Source organism: Eleutherodactylus coqui, chromosome 1, assembly GCF_035609145.1.
Source record: "Eleutherodactylus coqui strain aEleCoq1 chromosome 1, aEleCoq1.hap1, whole genome shotgun sequence".
In the NCBI taxonomy this organism is placed as follows: Eukaryota; Metazoa; Chordata; class Amphibia; order Anura; family Eleutherodactylidae; genus Eleutherodactylus; species Eleutherodactylus coqui.
This window is the reverse complement of record NC_089837.1, coordinates 197965609-197985342: the sequence shown is the minus strand read 5'-3', so window position 1 is coordinate 197985342 and position 19734 is coordinate 197965609. Positions and strand designations below refer to the sequence as shown.

Below are 19734 nucleotides of genomic sequence, written 5' to 3'. Positions count from 1 at the left end.
ATTCAGATCATGGGAATCTGAACTATATACATAAAACACACACAGTGGCAGTGCATCTGGAGTCTCAAACTACAGGCAACCAGGGTGCAAGCAATAAGAAAACATGCATTTTTAGAGTATGTTCACATAGCTGAGTGCTGTGCCATTCAGCTACATTCATCACTGCTCGGAGTCTATCGAGTCCATGTACCACTCGTAATAATAAATTATAGTCAAACGGGCACAGTACTCATCTGAGCTCCTCTGCCCTCTCGTTTTAGCAGTTTTGGATATCTCAGCACCCAGACCACCATTGATCAAAACTTCTGAGATGTCACTATCTCAAAAGTTTGTAAAAAGTTTAGTTCTACATTAAGCAAACGGCTATCTAATGTTTATAGACCTCATAAGACCGCCTGCACATGGCAGAGTCGGATTCTGCATGCAGGTTCCCACAGCAGATTCAGGCTCTCAATGCAGCCGATGACCCTGAGTACGCGTCACTGTTCTTCTTTAATGTACTGTAGATGGTCATGGCATGCCAGCGTCAGACATGCGCAGCATCGATTTTTTTTTTTTTTTTTTTTTTTTTTTTTTTTTAAACTTCTGATTTTTTTTCCCCGGATTCTGCAGCAAAAGTCGGCCTTAGTATGTTATCTGTGTTACTATAGTAGTTAGGACATTAGGAGTACAGGAGAAACTTTGTCCTTCATTTCTTCAGAACTGTCTAACAACAAACCTGGTCTTGTTGTCCATAGTAAGCCTTTATAGTGCAGCTTTCTGTTTCCACAGCACTATAGAAAATGAAAGTTGAACTTTGGTCGCTACGGACAAGGCGGCAGTTTTGCTGTTAGACACTTTAAAAAAAAAAATAAAGACCTATTTTGTGTGTATATTGGAAACTGTCAATATTTTTCCTATTTATTGAAATCAATTTTTAAAGCCTAAAACCGCTTTATTTCGTCCTTCGTGTTCGTACTATCACAGTTTATTAGATATTGCAGAGAGCAGCATCACAAAAAACAAGTGACATTTTATGTATTTTTTTTCCTTTTCCAGTTACCCGAATTAGTTGATGTAATTAAAGTAAAACTTAGTTCAACTGGATTTAAGAATATCGAAATAATTAAAGGTAAGGTGATTTTCCTACCCATATCTTAATGTACTGTTCTGTGTATGTATTATTTCCTAGGTTGTGGTTTACAGTTGTATTTAATTATTGAAATCTGTTTGCAAGTACACAGCTACCGTAGCCACAAGACAAAATATACCATATATGTCTATTGACAACTAGGGGATATACCTAGGGGGGATTGGTTGTTGAAAATTGGGCTTTCAAACTTATTTCCCTCTTCTACATAATAACTGACTTTACTACTCCATTTTCCATTGGTCCCAGAACATTTGATCGTCAAAAAGTTGATAATGAGGAGCTGCGCAGTTGGCGCATCAACCTTACGCGCAATCATCTTCAGTATTATTTCTTTTAACTGAAATGTTTATTATTGTCATTAGTTGCTACTTAAAGGGGTTGTCCCGCGCCGAAACGGGTTTTTTTTTTTTTTAACCCCCCCCCCCCCCCCCCCCCCCCCCCCGTTCGGCGCGAGACAACCCCGATGCAGGGGTTAAAAAAACCACCCGCACAGCGCTTACCTGAATCCCGGCGGTCCGGCGTCTTCATACTCACCTGCTGAAGATGGCCGCCGGGATCCTCTGTCTTCATGGACCGCAGGGCTTCTGTGCGGTCCATTGCCGATTCCAGCCTCCTGATTGGCTGGAATCGGCACGTGACGGGGCGGAGCTACACGGAGCCCCATTCAGAAAAGAAGAAGACCCGGACTGCGCAAGCGCGGCTAATTTGGCCATCGGAGGGCGAAAATTAGTCGGCACCATGGAGACGAGGACGCCAGCAACGGAGCAGGTAAGTATAAAACTTTTTATAACTTCTGTATGGCTCATAATTAATGCACAATGTACATTACAAAGTGCATTATTATGGCCATGCAGAAGTGTATAGACCCACTTGCTGCCTCGGGACAACCCCTTTAAAGGGGTTGTCTCGCGAAAGCAAGTGGGGTTATACACTTCTGTATGGCCATATTAATGCACTTTGTAATGTACATCGTGCATTAAATATGAGCCATACAGAAGTTATTCACTTACCTTCCCTGCGCTGGCGTGCCCGTCTCCATGGCTCCGTTTAACTTCAGCGTCTAATCGCCCGATTAGACGCGCTTGCGCAGAAGGGTCCTCTGCCTTCGGGTCTGCCTGGCAGCAGCGGCATTCTGTCTCCGCCCCCTTCTACGCGTCATCGCATAGCTCCGCCCCATCACGCGTGCCTATTACAGCCTCCTGATTGGCTGGAATCGGCACACGTGACGGGGCGGAGCTACGCGATGACGCGTAGAAGGGGCGGAGCCAGAACGCCGCTGCTGCCGAGCCGAAGGCAGAAGACCCTTCTGCGCAAGCGCGTCTAGTCGGGCGATTAGACGCTGAAGTTAGACGGAGCCATGGAGACGGGCACGCCAGCGTAGGGAAGGTAAGTGAATAACTTCTGTATGGCTCATATTTAATGCACGATGTATATTACAAAGTGCATTAATATGGTCATACAGAAGTGTATAACCCCACTTGCTTTCGCGAGACAACCCCTTTAAATTTACCTCAGCTGTGTAATAAATGAAAGAAAAAAAAATACCCACCAATCACAGCGCAGCTTTTATTTTACCTCAGCAGTATAAGAAAGGGCAACGAATCACAGCGCAGCTTCCATTTAATCTCAGCTGTGTAACAAACGAAAGTTGATCTGTGATTGGTTGCTATTGGCAACAAAAATTACAGGGGAAGTCGGTGAGTTTTGGATTTTTAATTACACCAGTATTCATCGCCTGGTGCTGAAGAACGCTCATGAAACATTTTACACAAAGACACAAACAAACAGATTTTGTGTTTTATATATAATATTGTAAGCCACAAAGACCCCAAAAAATATTACATTTTAATAGTACCCATAGGTTCATCCAAAATAGCAAGGGTATAGACTGAAAAATAGGCAGCGAACAGACACCATACAAACATCCCTCTATAACATGGTAATAGCCGCTATGCAATATTCAGACATCGGTAGATAGGCTCTGACCCTAGGAGAGACCAATAAAAGGCATATCACTAGGTAGAGGTTATGTAGTGGCTGAAAGAGGATGGTGTGAGACTTCCAGACGTGTATTACTGCAAAAGTGCAGCTTTATCAGCAGACCTCTGGGTCTATTTGCTGCCTATTTTTCAGTTTGTACCCCTGGTCCTTTTGGATGTACCTACAGGTACTTTTTAAATGTTTTAAAATATTTTTGATTACCGTATATACTCAAGTATTAGCCGACCTGAGTATAAGCCAAGACAATAATTTTCACCACAAAAAACTGGTAAAACTTATTGACTCGAGTATAAGCTGAGCTATACTCGAGTATATACTAGGTAAAAAAAAACCATACTCACCTTCCAGCCGGGTCTGTGTCTGTGCGGCAAGCTGCTTGAATTCTCCCTGCTGTCATCCCCCACCGTCTTTTCTGCTTGGCTTAGTACTGTGTAAGTAAGTGCTGTGATTGGATTGAGCGCCAGCCAATCACAACTGGCGCTCGATCCAATTACAGTGCTTGCTGACACAGCACTGACGGCAGGGGATTTGAAAGCCGAGCAGGGAGATGACAGCGGGGAGAATTCTAAAAGCTTGATTGGCTGTGAATGATCGAGCACAGGCTGTGATTGGCTGACGCTCGATCCAATCACAGCTCTTACTTACACAGCGCTGACAGCGGGGGATAACAGAGCCGAGCAAGGAGGACGGTGGGGAATGACAGCGGAAAGAATTCAAGCAGCCTGCAGCACCGCTGCCGGAGACACAAATGTCGGCTGTGAGGTGAGTATGGAGGTTTTTTTAACCTTTCCCTGACTCGAGTATAAGCCAAGGGCGGCTTTTTCAGCACAAAAAAATGTGCTGAAAAACTAGGCTTATACTCGAGTTTATACAGTATCTGGTTCATTATTGTTAATAAACATTTGTATAGTTTTTCACATTACCCTTTTATGATCTTTACTTATTCTTGCAATCCCCTCTTTCTTGTATGTATCCTTTGCTGTTTCTTTACTAGCAGGTTAGAGAGCTTGTCTGAGTAGTTGTTTTTTTTTCCTTTTTTTTGTTAAAACCCTGTTCCCTATACAGTAAAATAACCAACAAGCCTATACCACCTCTCCCTACTCCCCATTATGTCCCGTGCCGCTGCACGGCCCTTTGTTCAGGCATTTGTTTACAGGCTACAGTGTCGCCTGTCTACAGAACATTACAGGCAGCTCCAGCTAATGACCGAGCTCAGCAATCACTAAGCTCAGCCATTGGCTGCAGCAGCCTGTGACATCCCATAAATGGGCTGGGACAGCCTATAAACGTGACGTCAAAGGGGGGAGAGTCAGGAATAAGGAAATAGTGACTGGCAGCATTCAGCAATGTAGAAAAATACAAGATTTATTTCCCCATTACAAAAATTACGGCAACGTTTCGGTCGTAATAGACCTTCCTCAAGCCTTGAGGAAGGTCTATTACGACCGAAACGTTGCCGTAATTTTTGTAATGGGGAAATAAATCTTGTATTTTTCTACATTGCTGAATGCTGCCAGTCACTATTTCCTTATTCCTGACTGCACCCTTGGAGCCTCTCTGGTTTAGGCTTCCTGACTGGCTTTTGCACACTGTTTTGCCTGGCTCTATGTGAGGATATATGCTGTGCTGCTGGGAACCTCTTTTTTCTACTCAGTCAAAGGGGGGAGAGGTGAGTATGTGCTGGTTAGTTATTTTATTGCGTGGAGAATGGGCTTTTACAAATCCTATTCACTCAAAGAATAAAGTTGGCATACTATTACACCACTAGTTAATACCATAAAAAAAGCCAAAATTGCTGTTTCTCGTCCGTATCATTGGGGGACCCAGCCAGACCATGGGATATAGCCACTGCCACCAGGAGGCGACACTAAGCAAAAGTGTTAGCTCCTCCCACCAGGCTATATCACCCCTGCAGGCACTCAGCTAATTAGTTTTTAGCTTAGTGTCTGCAAGGAGGCAGACAGGTCAGGTCCAGGAGGACTTTATGGCAGGCATACGGGGAGTCGGGGCTTTTCCCTGGCTTTCCTGTACTCCCGGGGAGGGCGCAGGCAGATGGTGTCTCCACCACTCTGCGGCGCCCTACCCAGCGAAGAAAAGGTGGCACGACCCTGCCTATGTGCATTGGCGTCGTTGGCCCGCCAGCAATAGGGTTCCCCCTCTGGAGCAGCGCCCCTCTCGGACGGCGAGCGCAGGGGGGAACATTGCTGGAACGCAGATGGAGAGAAGGGAGCGTATCAGGGAGAAGGGAACGGAACTTCAAGCCTCCCTCCAAGTCTGCGGTCGGCTGCCAGGAACCCCTTCAGAGGACCCCCACCACCTTGGAAGGTCCTGGGAAAGGAGTTCAGGTGCATTCACTCCTTCTCTTTACCTATCTCCCCCTCTCTCCTCTGCCTAGTTCAGTGCATATGGGGTTATGCCCTTCCCCCCTCCCCCTCTCCCCTCTCTATACAGAGACACTGCTGAACAAGGGGGGCTGGGTGCTTACCGGCCAAGGCTGGGAGGGGGTGGATGCTCGCCCACAGGAATGTATGGTTGCGGGCGACCGTGGGTGACTGCTGCGGCCGTGGGCAGTGGATCACTGCTGTGGGACAAGGTGCAGGCTGCAGAGTGAGCTGCGGGGCGCCGGCTGCGGGGACGCATTAGTGTGGTGCACCTAGCACTTCCTGTGATGCGTCACACAAGGAACTAGTGAGCAGCTCCACTTCTTGCCATTGGCACTTACTGCGGCAGCTTTTTCTCTCCAAACTGCAAGCACTTCCTGGCAGTGCAGCTTGTTCTACAATCAGCAAGCTCCAGTCAGCGGCAGCAGCACCCGTCGGCCAGCAGCACCCGTCGGCCAGCAGCACCAGTCTCCAGCGGCGGCAGCTTCCAGCGTGTTTACCACAGAGAAGGCCGCCAGGACCCAGAAGCTTCAGCTGGGCCAGGACAACAGCAGGACGGGGTAAGCCCAGCCAAGGCAGCTCTCCCCTGTGTTTGCTTCCCCCTGCGGGTACTCTCTCTCAGCAGTACACGGAGACACCCTACCCCTATTCCCACCACTCCCTTGCGGTTATCTATAGGTGTGGATTGCTTCATGTCTGACCCTAGACCAGAGGGTTCCAGTCAGGCTATGGGGAGGGCGAAATACTATGCGTGCACGTTATGCAACGCTAAGTTCCCAAGCGGTCAGGCGGAACTCCGCTGTGTAGCCTGTAACCCAGTGCGATCAGCTCCAGGGACCCCGGTGCCCCCGCCTCCCCTGTAGAGCAGGTAACTGAGCCTGAATGGGCTAGATCACTGGCCGCAGCAGTGTCAGGACTAGCCAGATCGTCGGCTGCAATATTGCGCCGATTAGAATCCAATTCGGAGGTGTCTTCCCCGGAGCGTTTTCGGGGAGGGTCGTGCAAAAGGCGGAGATCCCGCAGCTCTGAAGGGGTTTCTCACAGGTCTTGTCAGTACAGAAGGTCGTCCAGATCTTCTAGGTCGCAGCAATCTAGAGAGTCTTTTCACGCTCCTCTTGGTTCCAGGGAAGCATCCCGGACGTATCATAGGTCCAGGGAAGCTTCTAAGCAGTCTCGGCATACAGGGAGGCCGGTTAGATCGGATCCCTCACTGGCCTCATGCTTCTCAACACCTCAAACTGCAGACCAAGATCAGCCTCCGCAAGGTTTTTCGGGGGGTAGTAGCGGTCTGGAGGAGAAGGAAGCGTCCGCAGTGTCATCACTGTCAGACAAGAGATTGTTTGGCCCAAAACTCGACGATATAATTAAGGATGTTACGGGCGCAAGAATGGCGCCACCTAGGAAGGAATCCGTTTTTCATTCCTTTCGACAGGTTACATCCCGGCCCACATCAGGACACAGTCTAAGAGGGCCCCAGCAGAGCAGAGAAAGAATCCTGCCGTTAAGACCAGGCCAGCCTGGTGAGCTCGCTCCAAGGCACCTAGGGGCGCAAGGACGGGGGTATCAGTTTGAGGGTCTTTCCCCACCCGCTATTCACAGGGTGGGGGGCAGGCTCTTAGGGTTCCAGAATGTATGGTTAGCCCGCGTGACCGACGCCTGGGTACAGGAGGTCGTCTCACGAGGGTACGCCATCGAATTTGCAACATGTCCACGGGAACATTTTATCAGATCCAGGATACCGAAGGACCCAGGAAAGGCAACACAGCTGCGCCAGGCAATAAAACAACTGTTGGCGCAGGGAGTAGTGGTGCCGGTGCCAGGGTGTCAGCACGGAAGGGGTTTTTATTCGAATCTCTTCATAGTTCCCAAGAAGGATGGCAGAGTCAGACTGGTCCTCGACTTACGAAGGCTAAATCATTACGTCAAAGCAAGACATTTCAAGATGGAGTCCCTCAAGTCGGTAATAACGTCTATGGAACCGGGGGAGTTCCTGGCGTCAGTGGATATCAGGGATGCGTACCTGCATATTCCAATTCGCGACTCTCACCAGCAGTTTTTACGCTTCGAGGTCCAGGGGAGCCATTACCAATTTGTAGCGCTGCCATTCGGGCTCTCGACAGCCCCTAGAGTCTTTACTAAGGTGCTGGCAGCGGTAATGGCACTACTCCATACAAGGGGGGTGATAGCCATCCCTTACCTGGATGACATACTGGTGAAGGCTCCAGACCAGGAAGGCAATCTAGAGAGCCTGAGAATCACACTTTAGACTTTGGAGGAATTCGGTTGGGTCATAAACCACGAGAAATCCTGTCTAGTACCAACCCAACAGTTGGAATTACTGGGGATGGTGTTCAACACCAAGAAGCACCAGATTCGCCTGCCGCAAGCGAAAGCAGTAACACTAGTAAACAAGGTGCGCCCGCTACTTCAGGGGAGGCAAACGACCATCAGGTATTGCATGAGAGTACTGGGCATGATGGTAGCCTCCTTCGAGGCCATACCATTCGCACAGTTTCATTCCAGGGAGTTCCAGCATTTCATTCTGGCACACTGGAACAGGTCGCAGTGGACGTTAGACCAGCGAATCTCCATAACACCAAAGGTTCGCCTTGCCCTGAGATGGTGGACGAGTCTCAGGAGAATCCAAGGGGGTCGGTCACTGTTTCCAGGACAGTGGAGGATACTGACCACGGAGGCCAGTTGTTACGGCTGGGGCGGAACTTTGGAGGGACACTCCACCCAGGGGAGGTGGTCACAAGATGAGGCAAGGCTACCGATAAACGTCTTGGAGCTGCGAGCCATCTGGCGAGCACTGCAGTTTTTCCATCCACGGCTCAACAGAAAGGATGTGAAAGTCCAGACAGACAATGCCACGGCAGTGGCATACATCAACCGGCAGGGGGGCACAAGAAGTGCGAGAACAATGACAGAGGTATCCAGCATACTCAGCTGGGCGGAGAAATATCTACAGTCTATATCGGCAGTTCACATCCCGGGGGTAGAAAACTGAGTAGCAGATTTTCTCAGTCGAAAGACAGTGGACCCCGGCAAATGGCAGCTGCATCCGGAGGTCTTTCAAGCGATATGTCAGCGCTGGGGCACCCCGGACGTGGATATGATGGCTTCCAGACTAAATTACAGGGTTCTCCCTTTCGTGGCACGCTCAAGAGATCCTCAGTGGACGCCCTACTGGTCTCGTGGGCAGGGTTCAGACTACCATACGTGTTTCCTCCTCTTCCACTCATTCCGAGGATATTGAAGAAGATCAAGAGGGAAGGAGGACCAGCAATCCTGGTCGCTCCGGATTGGCCGAGGTATCCAGACATAATCGAAATGTTGGCCGACGCTCCGTGGCCACTCCTAGAACGGGAGGACCTACTATCACAAGGACCAATCTTCCACTCGAATCCAAAGTCATTTCGTTTGACGGCCTGACCGTTGACAACACGGTATTGAAAACAAAAAAAAAACGGGTATTCTCGGAAGCAGTTATCCGAATTATGGTCCAAGCCAGGAAGCCGACATCATCGAGAATTTATTATCGCGTATGGAGATGCTTTTTTCAGCTGGTGTGAAGACCGCCGTATACATCTCATGCGTTTTTTCACTAGCAAACATTCCGGATAACGGCCCACTCTACAAGGGCGGTGGGGGCTTCCTGGGCGGTTCAGCATGGAGCCTCAACATTATAGGTATGTAGGGCAGCCACTTGGACGTCCCTGCATACATTTGCAAAATTCTATACGGTCCATACATATGCGTCAGCGGACGCTGCCCTGGGTAGAAGGGTTCTACAGGCGGCAGCCCCCTGACTACTGGGACCTTTTTTTTCTGGGAATTCCCACCCTTTTATTTCCAGGACTGCTTTTGTACTTCCCATGGTCTGGCTGGGTCCCCCAATGATACGGATGGGAAACGAATATTTTTGGTATAACTTACCGTAAAATCTCTTTCTCGTCACGTTCATTGGGGGACACAGCACCCTCCCAAGGATTAATTTCTTTGTAGCAGGGCGGGGCCCTTTGGTCTCGGGTCACAGATGACGAGATATATATCCAGAAGACTGGTATGTCTTTCCTTGGTTTACGTTAAAGTGTAAATAATTATTTGTGTACTCCCACTGGCTGTTCCTACTGCTTGCATACAAACTAATTAGCTGAGTGCCTGCAGGGGTGATATAGCCTGGTGGGAGGAGCTAACACTTTTGCTTAGTGTCACCTAGTGGCAGTGGCTATATCCCATGGTCTGGCTCTGTCCCCCAATGAACGTGACGAGAAAGAGATTTTACGGTAAGTTATACCAAAAAGTATTCGTTTTTCATTTAGCAGGTTTTTTTTTTATTTTGCTTTGTTGAAAGCCAATCAAAAAATCTCAATTGTCCCAAAATGATACCAATAGAATCTGCAACTCATCCAGCAAAGTCAATAACTCACATAACTCTATTAGTGAGTTATGGGTCTTGGAATATAGTGAGGCAAATTACATTTTTTTGTGTCTTGTCTTTTTTTTTTTTTTTTTTTAAATAAATCTTATTATTGAACTTTATCTTAATTTTCTGTCCTTTCCACCATCACAACAAAATTGTTTTGTGTCTTTTCATTGTAGAAAAGTAATTACACTTTATGAAAACAAATCAGTATAATTTTGGTATCACCGTAATTGTATTGATCAGCAGAATAAAGGTAGCATTTAATTTATACTGTATGGTGAACCCCGTAAAATAAAAACTAAAAAAACAAAAACTGAGTTGTTTTTTCTATCCTTCTCCCGTCCCTCACAAAAAAAACTTAAAATTTAACTATGTACAAAGTGGTACCATTAAGCAATACAACTCGTCTCCCGGGAAAAGGCCTCATATGGAAATGTTAGGGCTCTTGTAACGTAACAATGTGAAAGCAAAACATTGCTTGCTCTTTAAGGTTCAAAATAGGTCGGTCACTGAAGGGTTGAAGGCATTGACTTGAATTCTAAATTACCCAGATCTTAATCCAATCGAGCTTCTGTGGGATATACTGGAACTACAAGTTTGATCCATGGAGACACCATTCTTCAATAGAGCTACCACATAACTTCTCTGATCCCCATGATTGGGCAGTGTTCCCATTAACCTGGGGATGGAATTGCAGCATTACTTTCTATGAGTTACAATAAATTCTTGTTCTGCTACAAAATAGATTGTAACATCCTTCTTCACTGGTAAACTAGAATATAGATATTTTTGGTAGAAGAATAATATTTCATTTAACCTGTTAAATACTGAACCACTTTTTGTAATTTGTGTTTCTAGGAGCACTGGAGGACATATCCAGTTCTTTATCAGCATCTCTGTCAACCATAAATAATAAAATCTCCGTGGACCTTGGAGAATCATGCTTGGTTTACTTTAAAAGTGTTCTGGAAGTCCCTAGGCTTTACAGAAGAACCAACAAAGTTAGTATCTCGGCTTTTTTGTATAATGTTACACTTCCAGGATCTCTGAAAGGATCACTTTCCAAATCGACAAATTTCAAAAGGAACATGAGCATCTCTTACCGTTTTTGTGTTTTTTAAATTACAATCAATGTTAAATTACAATAATATGGGTGGATTGAAATAGCATCTTGTGTAACTATTTTCAGGAATTATCTTACTTGGAAGCGAAGGGTATGTTTTTAGGGTCGCTTTAGCTGTCATCCGAACTTTTGTCCAACAGCTATTCGTCCCAACTCTACCATAAATATGCATACACTTTATTGGTGGGTTGGACCAACACTTAGTGCGCATGGTAACCTTAAAGTTGTCCAACATTTCATAAAGTGACGGCATAACGGTAAAATATGACTTGTCTGTGTGTATGAGTCCTAACACTAATCTGAATAGGAAATGTTGCCTTTTTTTGTTAAGAAACAGTTTTATGAACTGTCCCGAGAACTGCTTTCATGGAAAACTGACACACTGTGTTTTAAATGAATTCTATGAATTTTCTATACTTGATATAGAGCAAAAATAGCGTGGTACCGTGTTAGTCAGAAAAAATCTCAGTAATGTTAAAGAGCCTCTGTCGCCATCTTTTTGCATCCCTATCTGAGGACAGCACACAGTAGACAGTCACACTGGTTGGAGTGATAGGTCTGCTGTATATATCTGTGCAGGAGTTTGTGAGGAACTTGCCTTTTATCGGTAGCAGCAAATGCATAGAGGACTACTTGACATGGACCTGGATATTCATGAGTTGCAGGCTAGCTACACTTACTCTACCCTCCAGCCAATGATTGACAGCTCTCTGCTTATTAGCCTGCATAGTGATAGCCGCCAACCATTAGCTGGAGGACAGGTGGGTGTGGCTAGCCTGTAGCTCATGAATATGCAAGACTCGTCCTCTGTCTGGCTGTTACTAATAAACATGGGACATGTCACTGCAAGCAGTGTGATCATGGTGTTCTCAGTGAGGGCTGCAGAAAGATGGTGACAGTCTGCTTAAATAAATCAAACTTCCCATAAAAAAAATCCTTTTAATTCCAGGTTGTAATTTAACAGGAAGGGGAGGGCTGCAAAAAGATGGTGACAGGCTGTGTAATGCCCCTTCATCAGGCTTAATTCAGAATATGCCGATCCATCCATAAGAATTTGTCAAGGAAGTGTCACAAAAAGAGCTTTATTTCTTGTGATGACAAAACACCTTAAGTTGCAAGATAGGTGGGGAAAAACTGCTTACGCGTGGACAAGAGACATCTTTACTCCTAGCAAAGTATGAAGGGGAGCCGTGTATTTACCATTAGAATGGCATACAAACCTCAATCTACCACAGGCCATCCAGCATATATAAGGAATAGCTTTCATCCACGACACATAAGCGAGAGAGATTGATTTTATTGCACACTGTGGTATTCATTTTCTTCTGCTAGATCTCCTTCAAAACATTGAAAAAAGTTAATTTAAAAGAAAAAAAAAAAATATATATATATATATATATATATATATATATATATATATAATGTAGTGATTGTGCGAAAAATGTACATTGTTATCATTGTTTTCTCAGGAGGTGCCTACAAAAGCGTCGTCCTATGTGGACAATGCTCTTAAGCCTCTGTGCCTACTTCAACAACAATATAAAAATGAAGTAAAATTAGAAACCAGACAAGAATGGCTGAAAGGAGCCCTCTCCGAATGTATACACAAGTGAGTGCACAAGTACATAAAATGTTTGTAAGACAACAATTTTGTGACCAAATACTTAAGTACATATGTGAGAGTTCAATCAAGCAGCAGGCTTTCTCCAGAACTGAAGCTAACGACATTTCTGAGCGACTCACTGTGATGAGACTTATTGTGGCCCATCATTGGCCTATCATCAACCAGGCCCATCTGCACTTGGCTGGATGTTACAATGTTCCCCTGACCTACCAGTCCCACAGAAGTGAGAGTCTGTCACAGCGTATTTCCACGCACAAAAACCCACAGAAGTGACCAAAAAGGTAGATAATTACGATTATATGCAGTGTATTTATGCAATCGAAACCTGCATATACCTGTGGGAACAAGCCGTTAGACTCATGAAATTGCCTCTGCCACTCATTTTCTGGCCCAGGCTTTGTTTTGCAGATGAGACTGTTGCAGATTTCGCAACATTATTTGCTTCAGTTTTAATGCATATAATTTTTTTCCAAAGGTATGGTTGACAATAATTTCTTTACTTCCTTTTCTTTGATTGTGTTTTACCCCTATGGTATATCATAGCAGTTAATGTAATTACTAATACCCTATAGGACTGTAATAGCCCAGTAAAGAGACTAGTGGCCTTCTCAAACTAAAGGAGATTTTATTTTTCCTTTACTTTTGAGGACTTCAACATACCTAAGAACTCACGCTTTTCTCATTGCCTCTACCCCTTCTGCTTGTAGATATTTAATTCATAAAATCAAACAACTAGGTAGAAAGGCTTAAAGGAACTTTAGAACAGAATTAATCCTTCAGGGTTGTAAACAAGCCTTTAGTTATGATGGGGCAAATCTTCCAGTAAGTTATGAATGTACAGGTCTATAGGCCCATTTAGACACAACGATTATCACTCAAAATTTGCTCAAAAGCCATCTTTTAAGCGATAATCGTGCAGTTTTCGTCCTCCCGTCGCTCATCGTTGTCTTTCAGTGTGCTGAAAAACGACGATCGGCCTTATCAGGAATTCACAGTGGGATATAGCTGATACTATTGTTTCAGCTGTATCCCGCTTCCTGATAACGGGCTGGGTATGAAGAACAGAGCGGTCCAGCTTGTTTTCTGGATCCTCTACTGGGAGCACTCGGCTGTATAACAGCCAGGCGGTCCCAGCGGGGAACAGCTGTATGCAAAAGACAAGCGGGGACACCCCGCTTATATTCTGCATCCTCCGCTAGGAGCGCTCGGCTGTATAACAGCCGGCGCTCGGAGCGGGGGAACAGCTAGATGCAGAAGACACCCCGCTTGTCTTCTGCATCCCCATCTGGCAGCGCAAGGTGATCGCTCATCTTGAGCGATCATCTTGCGCTGTAAATGACACAACGATGATCGCTTAAAAGTCGCTTGAGCAATGTCTTTTGAGCGATTATCGTTGTGTCTAAATGGGCCTTATCACATGTACTGTTTGTTTATACAGTCTTTTATCTGTACTGACAGCATTAACTGACAATAGATCACTTGTGCTTTACAGGTATTACGAGACTGTGTCTGATGTTCTCAATTCTGTTAAAAGAATGGAGGAAAGTCTGAAAAGACTCAAGCAAGCACGAAAAACTACAATGTCTAGCAATACTACCAACAGTGGAATGAGCGATGACAACAAAATCAGGCTTCAGTTAGCTCTGGATGTGGAGTATTTTGCTAATCAGGTATGCAAATTATGTTTTACATCACTTCATCACATTATAATGAAATTATAAAAAAAATTTATTTTTTTTTTGCTACCATAGTCTCTGTAAGAAGCGCTGATACATTTTTTTGCACTCACGTGCAACCCTTCATTACACCTTTTACAGTGGGTCCTATCTTACAATAGGACCCATAATATCAGCAGCTCTCCGGACCTAGCCCCCCCTGGATTGGTGAAGACGTGGTATTTATTGTTGCAGTATAGAAATATAATTTGTTATAAGCCTACTTGGATATGGAGGGGATAGTGGGGTCTCTGTAGGCCTCACTATTCACCGGGTAAGTTCAACTCATTTTATACTCCGGTATTTGTATTGTGCATTGGATTCCGTCAGGAGCGCCCTCCTAATACTCTATTCATCCACTTCATCACATTAAATAATTTTGAACAAAAATAAATATATTTTTTCAGCATTTTTTTTTTTATTGTCACTCAAATACATACGTGGGCACTACAGGGTGAAGTGGTCGGTTCAGGGGTAATTTATTAAAATTGTTTTCTAGGCAAATATTAATTAAATGAGTCGAAAGAATTGGCAAAGCCATGCATTTAATGGTAGCCCGTTAATATGATTGGGCACCGTGGAAATATTACATTACTACATTTTTGCTGCAAAAAAATACATGCCGCATCTTTTCTTAACTATATCGGCTGTTCAGTGATCTAGAACAGTGGTTCTCAATGTGGGCATTATTGCCTCCTGGGGGGCGTTTTTACTTCTCAAGGAAGTGGTGGAACAAAAAGGGACAGCAAGGAGGCATTGGAACATAAAGGAGGCGGTAGTGGGGCATTCTGTGTTTGCTTTGTTGATTTTTTTTTTTGTCTAGTAACTGCATTTTTCTACTTCGGTTTTCGTCGATAATCCATTTGAAAACAATCGGTGAAAACCGAGGCAATTATTTTCATATGAATCATTTACAAGTAATGGGAGTTGTGTGCAGCCTGTGCGCCTCTTATCATATAATGTATGACTTTTATAACTCCATGACTCTACTACAGATCAATCACACTTCATAACACTGGATAACCTATAGCATAAGCATAGGTTAACCTGCTATATTTGATAATGCCACTGATTGGCTGGAACCGCTTCAAACTTTCACTTGTGTAGCTCTCTGGGAGTTGTAGTCTTAGTGGACACCAAATGAACATTCAAATGAATACTTGAAATACGGATTCATCCCTTTTTGCAAACGAGGCACAAGGGAAGCCTTCCATTTGTAGGAGAAGGCATTTTCAAATGAAGTTATGAAGCCTGAGTGATCACCTTGCAAAAAATGCATTCAGACAAAAGACTAATTTTTCCAAGGTTTAAAGTCAAAGCTTGAGAACCGCATCACTGTGGACAAGCTATTTGGAAAATCTGCTCTCAATGCTGACAAAGGCTTCCTTGCTTCCTATAAAGTCTCTTTATTACTAGCGCAGTGTGGCAAATCACATACTAATCACATGTTCTCCATGTTGCTGCTGCTTTTAAGTGTGTGAGACATAGGTGAGCAGGATCTCCTCCTGTGTGTGCACTGTATATGGGTACATTATAGCAGCGAGTCTTTATTCCTAGTTGAGCTGTGTTCAGGGAAAACGAACAATAGAAACCACATACAGAAGGGGAAAATTGCTTAAAAAAGGCAGAATGCTAGTTATATAATGGTCAGAAATACCATTATTGCTCACATACACACAGAACAACCTATTCTGAAAACTCATCAGATAGTTTAGGTATGCTTTGACTTAATCTCTTTTCCCATGTAACCGCTGTTAACCAGCAGCAAAAATAACAGCATTCTTCAGCTGCAGTATTTTTCTATACACAGCAGAAACATATGCTGCCTCGCGTTATAGGAAGTGTCATTGATTGCTTCGTTTTTTTTATAAGGTTTACTTCTATTCATGTTAATCTTGTATTTTTCCTCTGTTTTTCCCATTTTAGATTCAGAATTTTGGACTTCGTACAGACGATTTAAAAGGTTTTGCTGATCTTGTAGAGTTGATTCAAGCTGCCAGGGAGCAAATCATAATGGAATAAAGCAAATATTTAAATGCAAAACTACAATGAACTGTTTACATATTTTTTTATCTGGTACTTAACTGGTTATCTATTTTTCTGGGGTCTCTAATCACAGGACTGATATGATTTGTATTACCAAATGAGATCTTTAAGGCTTTTTTCACATGAGTGTATTACAAACATTAAGCGCTGCGGAATAAGTTGGCGCTATACAAATAAAGATTATTATTATTATTACAAACACATTTATGGACCCGTAAAACAGACGAGTGTCCCAGCCCAACCCTGAGTCAACTGACCAGAACTCGGAGTATCCTGGTTCATGATGCTCTGACTTCGGGTCAGGCTGAGTCACTTATCTGTATTATGGGAGCATACATGCACCCACTAATACGCTAGTCTGAAACTGGCTGTCAGTTTGTAGCAGCAGGGATTAGTCTTGTACAGTGTATAGTTTTTTTTTCTGTACACAGATGTTATATTGGTTGCACTCTTGAAAGTAAACTTAATGTAATGGACCATGAATGATGATCTGTTACTGTTTAGAGGATATATCCCCATTTACTGTAATTGATAGTGACTGTGAATATGTGGTCCGCTCTCTGCCAGGAACAGTAGGGAGGGCAGCCTAAATCTAGGGATTGGTGTAAGTCCCAGCAGTGGTATCCACATCCGTTAGATATGTTGTGGCAAATCCTGTTGATATCATAAAACAATTGATTTGTAACCCCTTTGGGTTCATGTTTGTGTGTGATAAAATATTCATCTGTATGCTAGTCTTTTTGGAAATTGCACAAATAAATTTAATTTAATCATTTTTGTTATTTTCACTTTTTTACAGTGATATGTGGACATGTGCTGTGAATAGATAAGTAAATACCTGCTGAGAAATCTGACATTTTAGCCCACATTTACCAATGTATGTTTGCGGGGTTTTTTGTCCCATTTTATGCCCGAATAGTGTTTTATCTACTGTGTGACATATTTATCATTGTTTGCATTAGAATCTAATGGTGTGTGCACCTTGTGTCACAATTTATACAAGTGGGCGAAAAAAAAAGTTTAATTCATACTCTATACAGACCCTGTATGATACCCTACTGTTATATTCCTACACTATACAGACCTTAGTAGAAAAAAAAGTGCTATCATTTTAACCAGTATGAAAGTTAATGGCAATGATGACAGATTTATCAAAGAAGGGCACATACATCATACATTTTTCATGTAAATATTGTCCATAGTCAGACATGAACCTGGAACTCCAGTGTTATATGGCAATAGTGCTGGCCACTCAGCCATCAAGCTTCTTCCTTCTCCGGAGAAGATATTATTCTCCTCCTCATTCACCTCCTTCTCCTTCACTTTCTCCTTTTCTGGAAGAGGAGGAAGAAAAAGGAGAGGAAAGAAAAAGCATAGTAGCCTAGTCATTACCACTGTTGACCAAAGACAACATCAGCATGGACTTTGTATGTTCTGTTTGTTTGTATGTGCTTAGTCCTTAGAACTGTTACCTTGCATTGCTGACCAAGCGTGATGCCTGTATTGGTTTTTATGTTCTCTTTGTGTTTATTCATATTGCTCTTCTCTTTCTCTGACAATGAGAGAACATGTGCAATGGCTCAGTTGTTAGCACTGCTGCCTTGTAGTGCTGGAGTTGTAGGTTCAATGCAAGTTAATGTTTCTTTCGATGAGGTTTGAACCTAAATGCTGAAAAACGAATGTAAGTGGAAAGCTTACAGATGCTTTCCATTTAATTTCCCTTTTCTGATTTCCGTTTTAATTAAAACTACATTAGTTAAAAAAAGAGCGCTAGTTTGAATATAACCTAATTATACCTTTGCCGTAGCTTTGAGATCGGAGCACTACAAAACATAGGAGCCACTTGCATGCATTATATGTTGCTCCTATCCTTTGTAATGGCACCAATTGCATTTTTGTGCCAAAGGAGGTGAGGGCTATAGCGCTGTACAGGAAGTACCAGGGGATTGCCAATGAGTTCAAAGTTAAAGACAGAGAAGCGAAAGGGCAACCAGCTCAGCAGTCCTGGGCATATCCACCTACTCCAAAGCATGGATCCTGCATAGCCAGGCAACAATCACGTGAAATAGAGAAATACATTAATTGAGATGTTGCGACTACTCCAAGCAGAAATGTCAATAATGTGTTCTAGGATATGAACGACGGGGATGGGATTTTCTTTATCCGCTGTGATGTGCTATAACATCTGATTGGTGGTTCATTGCTTTAAATATGGTGGTTGTCTAGAAACGGTGCAATGAAGGACGTTTGTTCTGTCTGAAACGTATGTATGAAATCAATTTTCTTTGGATTTTAATTGTCTCCAATAAAGATGCATTTTTATTCCACTTACTATGGAGCCAGATCAGTTTTCATTTTCTCTGAGACTGAGAAGCCACCTGCTGCCCAGAAAACTGTGTCACCTCTATCATCACTGCCAACATGGAGATCAGAACTGTGGGAGCCTAGTGATGGACTAGAGCTGCCCCAAACTGTGTGAAAGCTTTACAGAAGCTTAAGGTGCTGCCATGTCTGCACAATATGTATAGGAGCTGTCTGAGCAGAGTTCAGTGGACAGTCACAAGTTGGTCTAAAAAAGAAGTATGGAAAGAAGAGCCCTCATGATCTGTGACACATTGACCTATCATGACTGTCAACTGCAGGGACAAAAGGTTCATTATGCCAATCCATTGCAGTGTACCTTAGTGGCCTGCTATATATAAAACCAAGCACCCCACACCCCCACGCCATCCAAAACAAAAAAAAATGCAGAGCATTAGTTAGGCCCCCTGTCCACGGCTGTAATTTCGCGGGCGGTCGATCGCTGGCGAATCACGCGGGCTGAAGCTTTCCATAGCTTTGTTATAGAAAGCGCCGGCCCCGTATCCACGAGCGGAGAATCATGCTGCGAATTGCCCCTATTCTTCGCGGTCAGCCTATCTGTCAGATAGGCTGACCAGCGGAGAACCGTCTGCCGGCTCCTGCTTCCAGGTGGCGGCTCCCGCGGCTGAGATTCTCCGCAGGATACCGCAACGCCCGTGGACAGGGGGCCTTCAGTGTAACATAAAAAAACCTTTAGCTTGAGGTCATGGACTGCTGCCCTTACATTTTCCTGTAAAATGCTTAGAAACACCTTCAAATTTATTTCTTCATCAATTTCAAGGTGACTAGGCCCCTAAGGCAGCAAAGCAGCCTCAAAACATGATGATGTCTCTACCATGCTTGGGGTTTAGGTTTTGGTGTTGGTGTGCAGTGTTCCTCATCTTCCAATAAATGCATTGTGCATTCATGTTAATATGTCTAT

General features: G+C 44.0%; 1 protein-coding gene across 3 annotated transcripts in view; it reads left to right on the top strand.

Moving 5' to 3' along the window:
- The window catches only part of COG2 (component of oligomeric golgi complex 2), a 65697-nt gene extending 46915 nt beyond the window's left edge, over window positions 1–18782 (top strand). For all 3 annotated transcript variants that reach the window (XM_066605330.1, XM_066605322.1, XM_066605338.1), the window contains 5 exons: window positions 1039–1111; window positions 10802–10944; window positions 12536–12675; window positions 14183–14360; window positions 16332–18782. In XM_066605330.1, coding sequence (XP_066461427.1) covers window positions 1039–1111; window positions 10802–10944; window positions 12536–12675; window positions 14183–14360; window positions 16332–16427 — 630 coding nt within the window. In that variant the 3' untranslated portion in view covers window positions 16428–18782. The remainder of the gene's footprint in view (window positions 1–1038; window positions 1112–10801; window positions 10945–12535; window positions 12676–14182; window positions 14361–16331) is intronic.
- The last annotated feature ends 952 nt before the right edge of the window (window positions 18783–19734 follow it).